Consider the following 13,714-nt stretch of genomic DNA (forward strand, 5'->3'; position numbering starts at 1 on the left):
CGAAAGACGACGGCATGATTTTCCATGTTCTTTTACGGCTGGGAAAGAAACCGCAAGACTAGATACCCATGGCGAGCTGTCTTGCAGAATGAAGTTAGTGTCGCCAGTGAGGCTGGCCAGGCGCATAGTCCCTATGCGATGATGATGCGCTCCATCATCACTCGATGTTAGCATGTGTGAAAAGAAAGAGAGCCTGACTGGGTAATATAACATGGGGTATCATTCATCGCCTACGTCACTCAATGTGCGCGAACGCTTCTTCTTACCGTTCCGCTCTTCGCTTCCATAATATAATGTACACGTGTTCATCGCCCCTTCCTCTGCAAAGTGCCTTCATGGCAGCCAATCTCCTCAACACCAGGCTCTGAAACGCTAGCCCCTACAACGGCGGACTCTCCGGCCGATCAATAGCCAAAGAGAGGTAGTAGTCGGTCAGCGCATTCATCTCGTCGCCGTGATTCGTATCGAAATCATCCTGCCTATCTGCATGAGCTTCTTCGCCCCACCTCTCCAACGCTGGGACATCCAACTGCATGTGCCTGTTGTGGGCATACGGCTGCTGAACACACTCGTAACCGAGAACGCCAATGTCCCAGACACCAGCACACGAGTCGCAAATGAGTGTTGTGCTAGATGGGGCAATGGGGTTGACAGAGCCACAGCGGAAACAAGCGAAAGAGCAGCGCTCGCATAGGACAACGTCGCTGTTCTTTGTCGTAGATGGGCGGGCTGGGCGACCACAGTGCGTGCACTTCGATTTGCCGGGTATAATGGCGCTTTTAGTGTCGATAGCCTTCCATTGTCGACGCAGTTCATCTGGGATACGGTCTTCACTTCGTCCTGAGTCGCCGACGTCCTCGCTCGTGACTTTGTTGAGGTTGTCCTTGCAGGCAGGGATGTCACACTGGTGGCCTCGCGGTATTGTAAGACCGAGCTGGAATTGCAGCGCTTGTTCACGAAGAAATGGCGCGTCGATACTCTCGTCGAATGGGCCGGCGTAGTTCACACCTTGAACGACTTGTCGGATTGGTAAACTTCCCATAGGCGCGACCTGTAGCTGCCGAGTCTGCAGTAGATAGTTGCCTTCAGTAATACCGGACTCGGGTGCTAGATGAGTGATGTCGCTAGCCTCGTCCTGGATGTCGTCTTGCTCATCGTCTTGATAAGGCATATACCGTAGTCTGTTTGCGTCTTTGATTGTAGTGTCATCTCTGCCGACTTCAAGCACGTTAACTGAGCCATTGACTTCTCCAACGACAAGCTTGCTATAGTCTGGACTAAAAGCTGCAGACATGATACCGGAATCTGTGGTAATCAAGTCCTTGATGAACGTGTTCTCTTCTGCGCGCGTGACGTCCCAGACCTTGACCACACCATCGGATGAACCAGAATAAAGCCGAGTGGCATTCCCGCCCCATGATAAGAACCGTATGCCGGTGTCTGTAATCTCATGCTTGATTCCCTCTTGGAGAGGCATCAAGGAGCTGCCGTGAGAGAGTACGCGCAGAGGATCGTCTGGCCAACGCGCATCCCAGACATAGACCTTTCCGTCTGTGCAGCCAGCTGCAATGAGTCGTTCGTCATGCGGACACCATATTACATCGTTCATATCAAGAGCTTTACATTCGAACTCGATAGGACAGGTCAACTTACTGTCGTCTCTCACATCGTAGAGGCGGACCGTCGAGCGGGTGCCGCGGTTGACAGTGGAACCTGTTGCTACACATCCGGCAGCAAACAATGGCATGTTGGAGCGGTTTGGGTTGAAAGTGACGTCGAAAATGTTCCTGTTAGAGCCGTGAATATTGTACGGGGTCTGTGTTTCGACATCCCACAAGCAGAGATCGCCTGTCATATCAAGACCTGTCTCCTTCAAGTTGGCACCGAAGCCTGCAAGAAGAAGCCCGCCAAACGCGGGCTCGAACTGCAAGGCCGAAGGGAGTATTCTTAGGTCTGCGCGTGCAACGGCCTTGTTTGAGTGAAAGCTCGACTTTGCAAAGTTCCACGGCTCCGCTTCATCTATCTTGAGTACTCTTATAGCCTTCTCGCTGAAGACTTTTGCTGCTGTTGCGATCATGCTGGGATTCGTACGGTTGACTGACAGAATATCGATCTGGTCTTTCACGTTGAGCTTCGCAGCTAGCATTGGCTGCGTTGCTTCTAAGTCTGTTCTCCAAATACCGATATGTCCGTCGTAACCTGACGAGTACATGTACGGACTGGTATTGGAGAACGCTACCGAGCTAACCGTAGTGTAGAGCTTCGGGTCTTGGGAGGCGAACATAGCATGACTGGAGTTAGCGCCAGTCTTAGTCTTCTCGCGAATTCTGTAGTGTTCTGCCAATTCATGGATTGTGCCCTGCATGGTACTACCGAAAAGGAGGTTGTTCGGTCGATTGTACTGCATCGAGTCTGGATCGTCAACAGCGACGGCACCAGCAGCAAAGTGCTCACCATCCGGCGCCCATGCAACAGTGTGGATGTCGCTTGATGCGCCCGTCCAGTGAGCTGCCGGTCCCATTGTATCCATATACTTGTTCTTGACCTGGTAGGTAAGCGGATTTGACGCACTATGCCAGCCTCTTCTGGATTGGAGACCTAGCTCACGTTGGCGAATGATTGAAGTTGTGGACTGCCTCTGGGTCGATTGCATCTCTGTGTCTGGTCGCGCAGCTGCAAGCCTCTGTATTTGCAGTACTTCTGCAACATCGCCAGCTAACGCGTCTTGTATAAAAGCTTGGATGCTGCTCCGATCGCGGCAGTGCAAACGATGAAGGAGGCTTTCGACTAGTCGAAGGATCTGCGGTTCTGTAAAAGCCTTCAAGTGTTCGCGCAGCTGCCTTCCTTTTGTACTGTGTCGTGTGGTTGAGGTTCTTTTTGTCGAAGCGATCGCCTTCTCTACCGAAGCAATCTCAGCGGGACTGAAGTCGACATGAAGTAAAGTGCCTTGCCAGTCACGACTGGTAAGCTGATTCCACTCCCCAGCAGGTGGATTCTGTATTGACAAACGCTGCGAAGTGCTGAGATATGGCATTTTCTTGGTCGTGTCCTTACGCGAATTCGTACGTCGGAGACTCAATCCTATTTCAGCATCATCTGCATTGAAATGAACGTCCACAGGCTGGTTCTCGACGGCGATAGCCTTGCTGGGCAAAGGACTGTCGTCCTCTGGGGACGTCTCCGACCGCGAATATCCAAAATCGTCCGCCACAGCTTCGAAGCTGTCTTCCGTAAACTCCTCTTCGATCCCGCCTCCTGGGATACCTCGCTGCTTTGGCCATGTATAGTTGACTGGTTTTGCTCGGCGCGGTCGCTCTCGCCGAGGCGCAGAATCTCCTCCTGAAGAATAGTCTTGCTCAATGGTTTGTTGGATAGGTAGATGTCTAGGGGCCTGCTCCTGACGTTTCGGTTGGTGAGGGTGCGAAGCGGATAGATTGCTCCGTGGCCCTCTTGATGGAGCACTGGTACTACGAACAAGATTCCAATCAACAGTCGCCTCTGCAGCCCACCGAGAGGGCAGGATCAACATTGACGGATTATGAGATCTGTCTCTCTTGTTGAGGAAAGTCGAATAGCGAGACTGAAGTGCTGCGTATGGGCGGTGCGGCATGTCGTTGTTGTACTCTGCTGTGATCTGCGCCCATGTGAACTGCTTAACCTCCTTGAGAAAGATGAGGTAATGGTCTTGGGCTGTATCAAACGGATTGACTGTTTTCTTGCGTCCAGTGGATAGTGGCGGTGCAGGTACATCCGCGCCCTTGGGGAGGGTGGATGAGTGGAATGTAGCGACTGGAGGTCCGAGACCGTGGTGGACATTTCCGCTCTTCACCTCATCCGATGGCTGTTGCGGTACAGAATCTGCCGAGGACGATACATCGGACATGACGCTGTCGTGGTCTTCATCTGAAGGTTGCTCTTTGGCAGGTCCCGTGAAGTAGTTCGGCCTTGACGGTGTGCTGTTCGAAGCTGGCGGAAGGCGACTGCGCGGTCTTCCTGGGCTTCTGTTTGGTATGCCTGCACTTAATCCATTGTACGTAGCTGTATCGCCGGATTGTTGTCGTTGGTTCTGAGCTGACGGTGCCTGTGACATTCGCGGCGTCTCCCGTATCGGTGGTGCTGGCTTGACTGGACCTGAGCTGCTACCTGGCCGGCGACCGATTTGGAGTGCGCGTGAACTGACCGTCCTGACTCCGTGTAGCGTAGGTGCAGCGTTCGTCTTTAGCGCCTTGTTGATATCTTGGACCGATGGAGCTTTGTTCGCGTTGCCAGCGCTGGGCTTCGATGTGGCACTTGAAGGAGGCACTGGCGCACTAGATTCCGCTGTCCAGGCATTGAGCTTGTACTTGCCTAGGGTCGCGGCTTGTGCTGCTGGCGGTATGCCTCTGCGTGGGGTCGGCTTCTTTACAGGTGGTGTTGAAGTTTTGGGGGCGCCTTCAGATGTCTTGATTCTTTTGGCCGCCCGCGAGTCGCTTGCCCCATTGCTCGACTGCCCAGGAACCGGCACGTAAGTACTGGGTGCCTGACCAAGGCGTCTCATACTCGCCGTGTTTGTCGCTTTCGGCATGTTGCCAGGAGGCGGGGGATATGGGTTTACGTATGCAGGTGCGGGTCGCGTCGTTGGAGGAAGTGGTCGCGATGAGGCAGGTCGAGGCAAGGGCGCGCTCATGGAGGGGTGTGAGTGAGTCGGTGTGGAAGTTGCCAAGGGCAACGAGGACAGCGCGCCCTCGTCGCTTTCCGCATCGTCGTCATCGTAGGTGAGGTCGACTATGGAATGCCGCCAGTCGCTGCGCATATTAGTCGACTCCGTCATTCTCTCGCACCGCATGTGCAACTGGAAAACACAACACGATATGGCAGAAGAATGCTATTACTAAGAGAAGTACTCACCTCATTTCCATCAGTCTCGGCGGCAGGCAACACGTCCATGGGAGAGATGGTGCTTGTCGCGTTGAGTGGTTTGCGACCAACCGTGGATCGCGTAACCGCGTACCCCCGCTAGCCGTGGCTTAGCGTCGTGTGGCGTCACCCCCTTGACCTAAGAGCGGAAACCTACCGTCTTTTCCACTGCAACTTGAACAAGTTCTCCCCGTGATACTCTCGAATGTGAAGACATATGCAAACGAGGGGAATTTCATCAAGTCTCGATTAGATAGGGAGTCTAACACATCAAACAATCTCAAAGTAGTGAACATCAACCTTCAATACACTCCCCATCTCCCACTCACACTCAATAGACCTTATCATGCTCTAGACCCTTATCCATATCCCCCTTCCCCTCAACATCCTGCCTACTATCCTGCACCGCCAACCCCGCAACAACACCCTCCTCACCAGGCTCAACATCTGTCGGCACAGGCGGGCCCGAGAACTCCTTCCTACCACGAATAAAATACCACGCCACACTAATCGCCGCGAAACCCGCAAAAACCACACTCGCATAGTTCATGGTCGCAGGCTCGACGGGCAGACTAACCGGCATGCAGAAGAGCACAACAGCGAGGCAGATCCACGCAATCATAGCAACATTGATGGCGTAGCCGAAGCGGCCGAGCGAGAAGGACGAGTGCTTGACTGCTCTGCGGCCGCGGAGCACGGAGATGAGGATGGGCATGCCGTAGGAGGTGGAGAGGCAGATTGTAGCGACACCAGTGAAGGAGTTGAATGCGGCGGAGGAGCCAAAGTAGATGAGGCCGAGGAGGCAGTCAACGACTGTAGAGAGGACGAGCGCCATGAGGGGGATGTCGAAGCGTTTGTCTACCTTGGCCCAGAGTCGCGAACCAGGAATTGCTCCGTCGCGAGCAAACGCATATGTGCAGCGTGATGCAGCGGTCAGAGCGCCCGTGCCGGCGAAGAAAAGGATGCCGAGGATGAGAAAGAGGAGGCCGAAGCCGCCGCCTGCACTGCCGGTTACGGTCTTAAAGAGCAGGCCGATGGGTTGCCCGTTGGCGACGTCGAGGAGGAGTTGGACGTCAGGGAGGACGAAGAGGATGGGGATGAGGTAGATGACTCCTGTGACACCGGCTGCTGCTACGGAGAGAACGATGGCTTTTGGGACTTCGCGGGAAGGGTTCGAGACTTCTTCGCACATGGCGGCGACCATGCCGTAGCCTGTCAGCGTGTATGCAGCTTGCAGGAGACCGACGAAGAAAGCCCATCCTGATGGCCTGGCATTAAAGTTAGTCCAACCGTCCATAATCCATGGCAAGACATGAAAGATCAACATACCATCCACTCTGACTAGCATCATAATGCGCAAACACAAACTCAGCATCCCTCTTCGTATCCGCCATAGTCAACAACACAACCATAATAACAACCACACTAGTCGCCGTCCAATAGATGCATATCTTATTAATCAGATCCAAGTACTTCGCCCCAAAGATATTCACCGCCATGCAAATCAGCATAACCGCCCAAAACGCAAGCACAGTCTGCCATTCATTCGGCACAAAGTCCTCGTTCCAAAGCGTAATGGCCGATAAGATGAGCTGGCCGCCGGAGAAATTGATCGAAAGCGTAACCGTCCAGTTGCCCACTAACGTCAACCAGCCCGTTACCCACGAGGCGATGGGCGCCCATTCGCGCGTGGAGAGCATGGCGGACCAGTAGTACACGCCGCCGGCTGTGGGATACACGGCGCAGATCTCAGCGAGGGACGCGGCGATGCAGAGCGAGATGAGGGAGACGAGGATCCAGCCGTAGAGCACAGTCACCGATTGCCCGTCCGTGAGCGTGATGTAGAGTGTTGTTGAGAGACCGAATGGAACGGCCATGATGGCAAACGACATGCCGAGGACGCTCAGCATGGACAGATTCCGTGGTAATTCAGACTGGTAGCCCATTTTCGCCAGGGCAGCGTCGGCGCCTGGGTCGTTGATCGAAGCCCGTCTTCGTGTGGCATCCTGTCCTCCTCCTGCTCCGCCTTCGGTGACGGAAACGCTCTTCGCCATGATTGCCTCGTTGTCCAGGTATCCCGCGATCGATCCAGAAAACCAACTCTTACTGCGCTGCGAATCCTTGCGCTGCGATGGAAATGCGTTGACCTAGAAACGTCGCAATCTCGAAGCCTTGGAACCGTCCAGTATAAGAGCAAAACAAGACCGCGATAAGCAGCGCGACGAAACGAAACCACGTAGGCAATATCACCAGTCAACAGGATAAGGGAACACGAAAACCCCAAGCAACTAGATAAAAAGATGACCACGCGAGCGCCGCCAAATTCCCCGCAACTGGCAAACGCCGGCGCACTGCGCGCAAGCCCACCAAAGGCTAGACTGACTAATACTAATCCTAGTGGTCTTGGGAGTGGAATGCGACGCTGCAATCGTTCGCTCCACAGCACGAGTCGGAGTCGGAGCGCGCCAGCAGCCAGAGAGATAGGCGTCTCTAGGGCTGCTGATATGCACCGAGAAACTACCCACCCAACAATATACATACACCACACATCAAGTAAGCGACGACGATAAGACTCCTTTAGAACATCCTGTCCGATAGCCATGCGCGCAGCGCGTGTAACACAATCGCCAGACCCTGCCAATACTGACCACGCGAAAGCGCATGTCACCGATCAACTAGCCGGACATGCGTCATCTCCGTAATCGGGTGCGTTTGCCGTTCTTGTGGGGTCAACCACCGTCAGCCCAATCGGCCCCCTCTAGTGGACCCCAGGCCAGTCAACGCCCAGCCAGCAACAGCTCCGAGCAAAAGGCCGTTCTTCGTATCTTTTGTGGAGGGAGCGAAAGTGGACACGCTGGGGCCGCCCCCGGGGTGGTGGACACACGACACGTTTATCACGATTGCGATGCTGGGGTGGTGGTACGCAAGATAGATGTGGGAGAATAACATGATGATGATATAATAGTACAATTGTGTTTTCCCGAGACATGGGCTCGGGATGTGAGACTAATGCATTTACTCCTTCTAATGCAGGAACACCTGTATGCCGCGCCCGAATCCTTCGTGACAACCATGCTGTTCATCCCTGACATGTGCGTCCTGATAACGGTCATCTATCTCCGTTTTCCATATCTTCATCGTATCCCGTAACGTTTTTACTTAGCCATGACATCGACATAGCGTCCACCCTTCTTCTTCTTACCCGCCGGGCCCTTCCTCGCCTGAGGTGCGCCGAGCAAATCGTCAATACTACTAGCATTGCTCATACCAGTGCCCGGTCGTGATGGCGGTCCAGATGCAGCACCGAAGCTGGGTCTGGCGAGCGTAGGTGGTTTGGGTCCAGCGAAGCCCTCTTCGTCGGATTCTGGGATGCCGGGTGTAGAGGCGCGGGAGCCTGCGACACCCATTGGCGGCGGCAGCGACGACGAGCGGGGGTTGGAGGTAGGTGGTCGCAGTGCACCTGCGCCGGGAGGACCCATAGGCGGTGTGGGTGCGGCGCTACCTGAGGCACTTCGAGCTCCGCCGCCGGGAGGACCAGCACGTGGAGGTGGTGGTGTTGCAGCGGGCTTACCCGTGTCTGCCGCGCCGCCCTTCTTGTTTACCCACTTGCCAAGATCTGTGTCGTAGTAGAAACTGCTTTCTTCACCCAACTTGGCCTTGATGGGACCGGGACCGGCGTTAGGATCTTTCTTAAACCATCCAGATAGCCATCCTCCCTTCTTTGCCGCTGCGGCTTCCTTGTCGCGTTGAGCATCTGCTTCGGCGGCTTTGCGAAATGCCTCGTCTGCCTTTTTGTCTGCGTCTGACTTGGAGCTGCTGCCTCCGCTAATCTTCAAGGCCGAAGCGCGGGCCGCGAGGTCGTCATCGTCGTCATCATCCATGAAAGACTTCTTCTTCGATATCTGCTTATCGTCCTCCTTGTCATCCTCGTCCGGATTGTAGGGCTGGTACGCAGGAGGCTCAAAGGTCGATGACGAAGGTCCGTACCGATCGTAAGTGAGCTCGTTTGCTGTTGGCTCATCTGAGTTCGCTTGAGGCTGATAGCCGCCAAACGCAGGGGCCAGGGAAGGCTCTCCGACAGGTGGTGTGGGCATATACGGACTACCGAAAGATGGTTGAGCTGGGCTATACTCCGGACGAAGAGGTGAATATGACTGTGCTTTGGCTTGTGTGCGTGCACTCGGCGGGCTCAGTTGACTTTGAGTAGGGCTGTACACGTTTGATGTGGGTGTCATAGGCGTGTGCGTGTCGGATACTGCTCGCATGCCGAAGCTGTCGTTCGATTCCATTGATGGTCGACCCTGAGGCTCATAACGAGACCGTTGCTGCTCTGAAGACGACCTTGGCGCGTACGCGTTCGATGGTGCATACCTTGAATTGCCGGGGACGGGTGGTTGCGTTGGAACGCCATAGCCAGACATTGCGCCATAGAGATCCGTGCTCGACTGTGAGGGCGTGAGGGATGGGCTATTACCAGCGATCTTAGCGAAAGGTCCGTCCGGCCCACCAGACTTGTTGGCTGTGTTGTCCTCGTCGTCTCCTGCAATGAAGCTGTTGAACTTTGATAGGAGCGAGCTTCCAACCTTGTCCATGCTAGGCTTCGAGATCCACGATGACGATCCATCCTTCGGAGACTGCGACAGTCGCTTGCTCAGATCGTCAAGACTGGCGATGAAAGCAGCGTTGTAGTATAGCGATACTTGAGTTGTAGCCTTCATTGCCGCTGCAATGGCATCGCAATATGCCTGTGCGTCGGTTCGGTACCCATTTTCCGCGAGTTGATACGCATGTGCAAGTTTGTAGTTTTGCAAATGAGGAATGACATACGAGCCGCTCGGGGATGACAGCGATAGCGCAAACTCGTACACTTCGGTCAGCAATATTGGCTCCATCTCGACACCCATCTCCAGAGGGTTGAGACGATGATCAGCGCTGATCAGAACAAGATCAGCCTGCGGGTCATCGACTCCACTGACTTTCAGAACCGAGCGCGCGATGATGAAGCATACATGTGCAGCTTCAATGCGACCGTATTGAGCCAAGAGTCTTCCAAGCGAGAGCAGAGCTGATGCGTCACCTTCGCTACGGTTATTCAGAATCAGCGCAACTGTCTCGCACCACTTGTCTAGGCCCTGGAGTGCGTTCTGGGTTGCGCCAACACCATCAGCGCTCACCATCTGGAATCCGGCGCGAGCTGAAGCAGGCACCAGTTCGTCAATACAGTCCTCGTGGTTACCAGCAAAGACTTCGTACAATACGGCTAGCGCCTGGTTGTTGCGTCCGACCTTCTTGACTTCTTTCCGAACGAATTCTTGGACAACCTGCTTCCATATATCCTTGCTGAGAGTAGAAGACAGCAGCATCGCATGGCCCCATAATCGCTGGTCGACAGCATGCCAGACAGCCTTCTCGCGATCACCCTTGACAAGCATTCCCTGCAAGTCTTCAACAGCACGGGGATCGATGGGCTCTGCCTGAAGGTTGGAGGTGTTGGATCTTGAACGTCCGACGATGTCCGCTGCTGTGGAGTATGAACCGGCTTCGTCAGATGTCTCGTCACCTGGAGGTAGTAGCAGCTTCTTGACAGCGGCTTCTGCAGGAGTACCCTCCAATTTGCCATCATTATCGACCAGTGCCTGCATGAGTTTCCAGAGGAGAATGCGGTCATCCACACGCTTCAGCTCGTCTTCGCTCATAGTGTGTTCGAGTCCTGGATCTTTAGACTGGTTGTCAAGTGCTTCGATTTTACGGCCAAGCCATGCCGACACATCCTTCTTCTTGCCCTTGGCCTTGAGGGGACCAGGGAACTTGGCAACATCTTCTGGCAGAGGGAGAACCTCCTTGACACTCTGGATGCGAATCTCACCAGGGCTACTCTTCATCATCGGCGCAGAGCCGCCACCTCCGTACCGAGGAATCTGCTTAGGGAAGCTCGTGACAACATTGCCCCCTAGGCCCCATGTGAACACAGGATGGCCCTTCCATCTTTCGAGTGGGTCTGCCGAGCGCTCATCTTCGGGGACAATGAAGTCGTAGTTGACTGACGCCTGTCGACGATGGGGGATGACGTTGACCGAGCTCGAAGTAGTAGGACGGCCGCCGTAGACTGTAGACGAGGGCATCATACTGTATGCAGGCTGCTTCATAGTCGCGGTTGGAGACTGTGAGTGAGAACGTTGTGGGACGGCTGGCTGGGCTGGCTGATATCTTGGTGCGTAGCCGTCAGTCTTCCGTGGTGAGCCGACTGCTGATGAAGGTGTACTCCTTAGAGGTGGCGTCTCTGATCGTCCAGTAGGCGGCCTCGAACTGAGAATTGGCTCTTGCTCTTCAATCTCGCTAACCTCACCCAGTGGGCTTCTGAATGGCGGACGGGGCATTCCATCAGCCGATTGCGTGACCTGATGATTTGGAGGATATTGAGCATTGTTTTCGGGGGCTTGCTCCTGCTGATGAGGCATGCTATGGAAGGCTAGCGGGCTGGAAGTACGGGGCGCGAAAGGCTGCGAAGGAGTCCGTGTCAAGTTGTTATGCGGCTCTGACTGATAACGAGCATGAGGCTGTCCTTGCGACGGAGGTGCGGGCGAGTATCGCGGGTTCGCCGCTGGTGCGCTTGGGGGTGCAGGTGAGTACCGTGCGTTGGTAGCTTGTCCCGACGGAGGTGGAGCGGGAGAGTATCTGCTCGTGGAAGGAGGCGCTTGCACTGACTGAGGGACGGGAAGACTGTTTGTTCGCGCAGGTACCGATGGTTGTGTAGGGAACATGGCCAACTGTTCTGGTTGCCTGAACGGAGGAGGAGTAGCAACTTTGGCAGCATCTGGGATGAACTCATTCCGCAAGGACGACGTTGAAGCGGTGCGCTCCTTTGGTGGAAGTTGCGGGGGAGGATGGCTGACTGGAGGTTGAACAGGTATATTCGGCTGCGGGGTGTAGCGTCCAGATGGGCGAGGCTTGGAGGTGACGGGCAGCTCGGCGAAGAAGTCACTCGATGGTGACTTCGCTGTGACCGCGGGTTTTGGAGGTGCAGCCGGCGGTGGCATGCCGGTCATCTGAGACCGCATGGAGTGGCCTGATGACGGCGGAGACAGACTAGCAACTGACATGCTCGACGACATTGGCGGCCGTGGAGGCCCAGCGTTTGAAGACATACTGCTAGTTCGCGGGGGTGGTGGCGTTGGCTGTATAGCAGACACTGTTGTTCGAGGAGCTGGTCGCTTTCGGGTGGTTACGATATCTTCCGGCAGATCATATGGCGAAGCATAACCTCCTTTGGACTTGTCTACGAAACTTTGCGCTGAACCCGCCATTGGTGGTCGAGGTGGTTGCTGCTGCTGTTGCTGTTGGAAAGCCATATTCCGTCCAAAGCCATCATAAGCTGGTGCCACCGCGGGCTGCGACTGAGGCGCGTACGGGTTCGCCGCTGGGGCAAGCGCGGGTGCGACTGCAGGAGTTTGAGGAGCATATCGGCTTGCAGTTCCTGAAGCAGCGGCTTGCGTTGGTTGCTGTACGGGTGCTGGCGCTTCATCTTCGAGAAAGCCTTCGTCGTCGCTCAACTCAATGACGGGTGCTTCTTCTTGGTCAGGCAAGAAGTCGTCGTCCAGGTCAAGATCCAGATCCAGATCCCACTCGCTCTTTTCAGGAGCTTTCGTTTCGGCCTGTACCACATGCGCGCCAGGACTTTGGTCTACCGCCTGCGCAGGTTCGATCTGCTGGCTTGCGCCCAAACCAAAAAAGTCTTCCTGCTCTTCCGAATTGCCCCAGTCGATGTCGGCTCCGGTGTTTCCGCCTACTGTGGTATTTCCGATAGTGTCGTCTCCGACTGTCGTCCCAACAGCCTCCGCCACAGGTGTCTCCAGAGGAGGTTCTTGTGGTTTTCCACCAAGATCAAAGGGGTCGTCGCCGGAAGCGCCCCACTCATCTGCCTCTGTGTCTGCTACCAAAGGCACTTTGACACTCTCCGTCATAGCATCCTCCAAAGCTGTAGTCTCTCCTTGGTGCTCGTAGTTCTCCTCGGGATGCTGTTCGGGTTCCGCCTCCTCTTCTGAACTTTCCTCTGAGCTTTCCTCCTGTCGTATCTGCGCTGCAGGCCGCGAGTCTTCGCTCTCATCTTCGGAATCAGAGTCTTCCTCTTCACTTGATTCGGCTTTTGCCGGTGTCGCCTGTGATTCGGTAATGTTGAGTGCCTGCGTGGCACTTACTAGATCCTCATCGTGCGCACCGTCTGCTCCACCCTCCAGGGGCTTGAGATGTTGAGGTGCTTCTGCGATTGGTGGCGCTTGTATGGTGTCGTCGCGCGCAGTAGACTCATCGGTCTCTGCTTCTTCTTCGGGCGTGGGCTTGGTGGCAGGTACCGATGCAAGTGGTGCTGCTACTGCAGGCCTTGAAGGAGTCTCTTCGTCCTCGCTCTCTTCCTCTGATTCTTCATCGACGTCATCCTCGTCCTCATCCACTTCCTCACTGTCATCCTCATCCTCCTCGTCTTCTTCTGACGACTCTGGTTTGGTTTGTGCGAACTGATTCGTAGGTTTCGCGCTAGGCGGTGCACTCGCTTCCTTCTCGTCGCGCAATGCGGGATTCCACGATGCATTCGAGGCTGTGGAGGGGGTGGGAGGAGCGCCACCGTAGGCGTAAGAAAAGTTGGGGCCGTCTTCGTCCATTATGGAATAATTAGGTAATTCAAAGGGTATCTACAAGTACTGCACAGGCAGTCAGCGCTGAAGTTGGGGGCTGGTGGGCGAAACGTTGGGCCTCGATCGGGGTGATGAAGCGAGTTCTGACATGCCACGGTAGGCGCCTCGTGGAACGAAATATGCGGACCGAG

At 55.1% G+C, this 13,714-nt stretch overlaps 3 protein-coding genes across 3 annotated transcripts; all 3 read right to left on the reverse strand.

Annotated features, from left to right (window-relative positions):
- Positions 1 to 260: 260 nt before the first annotated feature.
- BKA58DRAFT_191464 (Rik1-associated factor 1) lies at positions 261 to 5,036 on the reverse strand. Its single transcript, XM_046165610.1, has 2 exons — positions 4,888 to 5,036; positions 261 to 4,784 (listed from the first exon to the last, which is right to left on the reverse strand). The coding sequence occupies exons 1-2, from the start codon at positions 4,896 to 4,898 to the stop codon at positions 380 to 382; spliced, it is 4,416 nt and encodes a 1,471-aa protein (XP_046024175.1). The 5' UTR covers positions 4,899 to 5,036; the 3' UTR covers positions 261 to 379.
- A 1-nt stretch (position 5,037) lies between these two features.
- Positions 5,038 to 7,073, reverse strand: BKA58DRAFT_191470 (polyamine transporter TPO5). Its single transcript, XM_046165611.1, has 2 exons — positions 6,226 to 7,073; positions 5,038 to 6,164 (listed from the first exon to the last, which is right to left on the reverse strand). The coding sequence occupies exons 1-2, from the start codon at positions 6,948 to 6,950 to the stop codon at positions 5,228 to 5,230; spliced, it is 1,662 nt and encodes a 553-aa protein (XP_046024176.1). The 5' UTR covers positions 6,951 to 7,073; the 3' UTR covers positions 5,038 to 5,227.
- A 978-nt stretch (positions 7,074 to 8,051) lies between these two features.
- Positions 8,052 to 13,550, reverse strand: BKA58DRAFT_317708 (COPII coat assembly protein sec16; the record flags this gene model as incomplete). Its single annotated transcript, XM_046167640.1, has 1 exon — positions 8,052 to 13,550. The coding sequence occupies one exon, from the start codon at positions 13,548 to 13,550 to the stop codon at positions 8,052 to 8,054; it is 5,499 nt and encodes a 1,832-aa protein (XP_046024177.1).
- Between the last annotated feature and the right edge of the window lie 164 nt (positions 13,551 to 13,714).

This window comes from Alternaria rosae (assembly GCF_020736505.1).
Source record: "Alternaria rosae strain MPI-PUGE-AT-0040 chromosome Unknown BKA58scaffold_6, whole genome shotgun sequence".
Lineage (NCBI taxonomy): Eukaryota > Fungi > Ascomycota > Dothideomycetes > Pleosporales > Pleosporaceae > Alternaria > Alternaria rosae.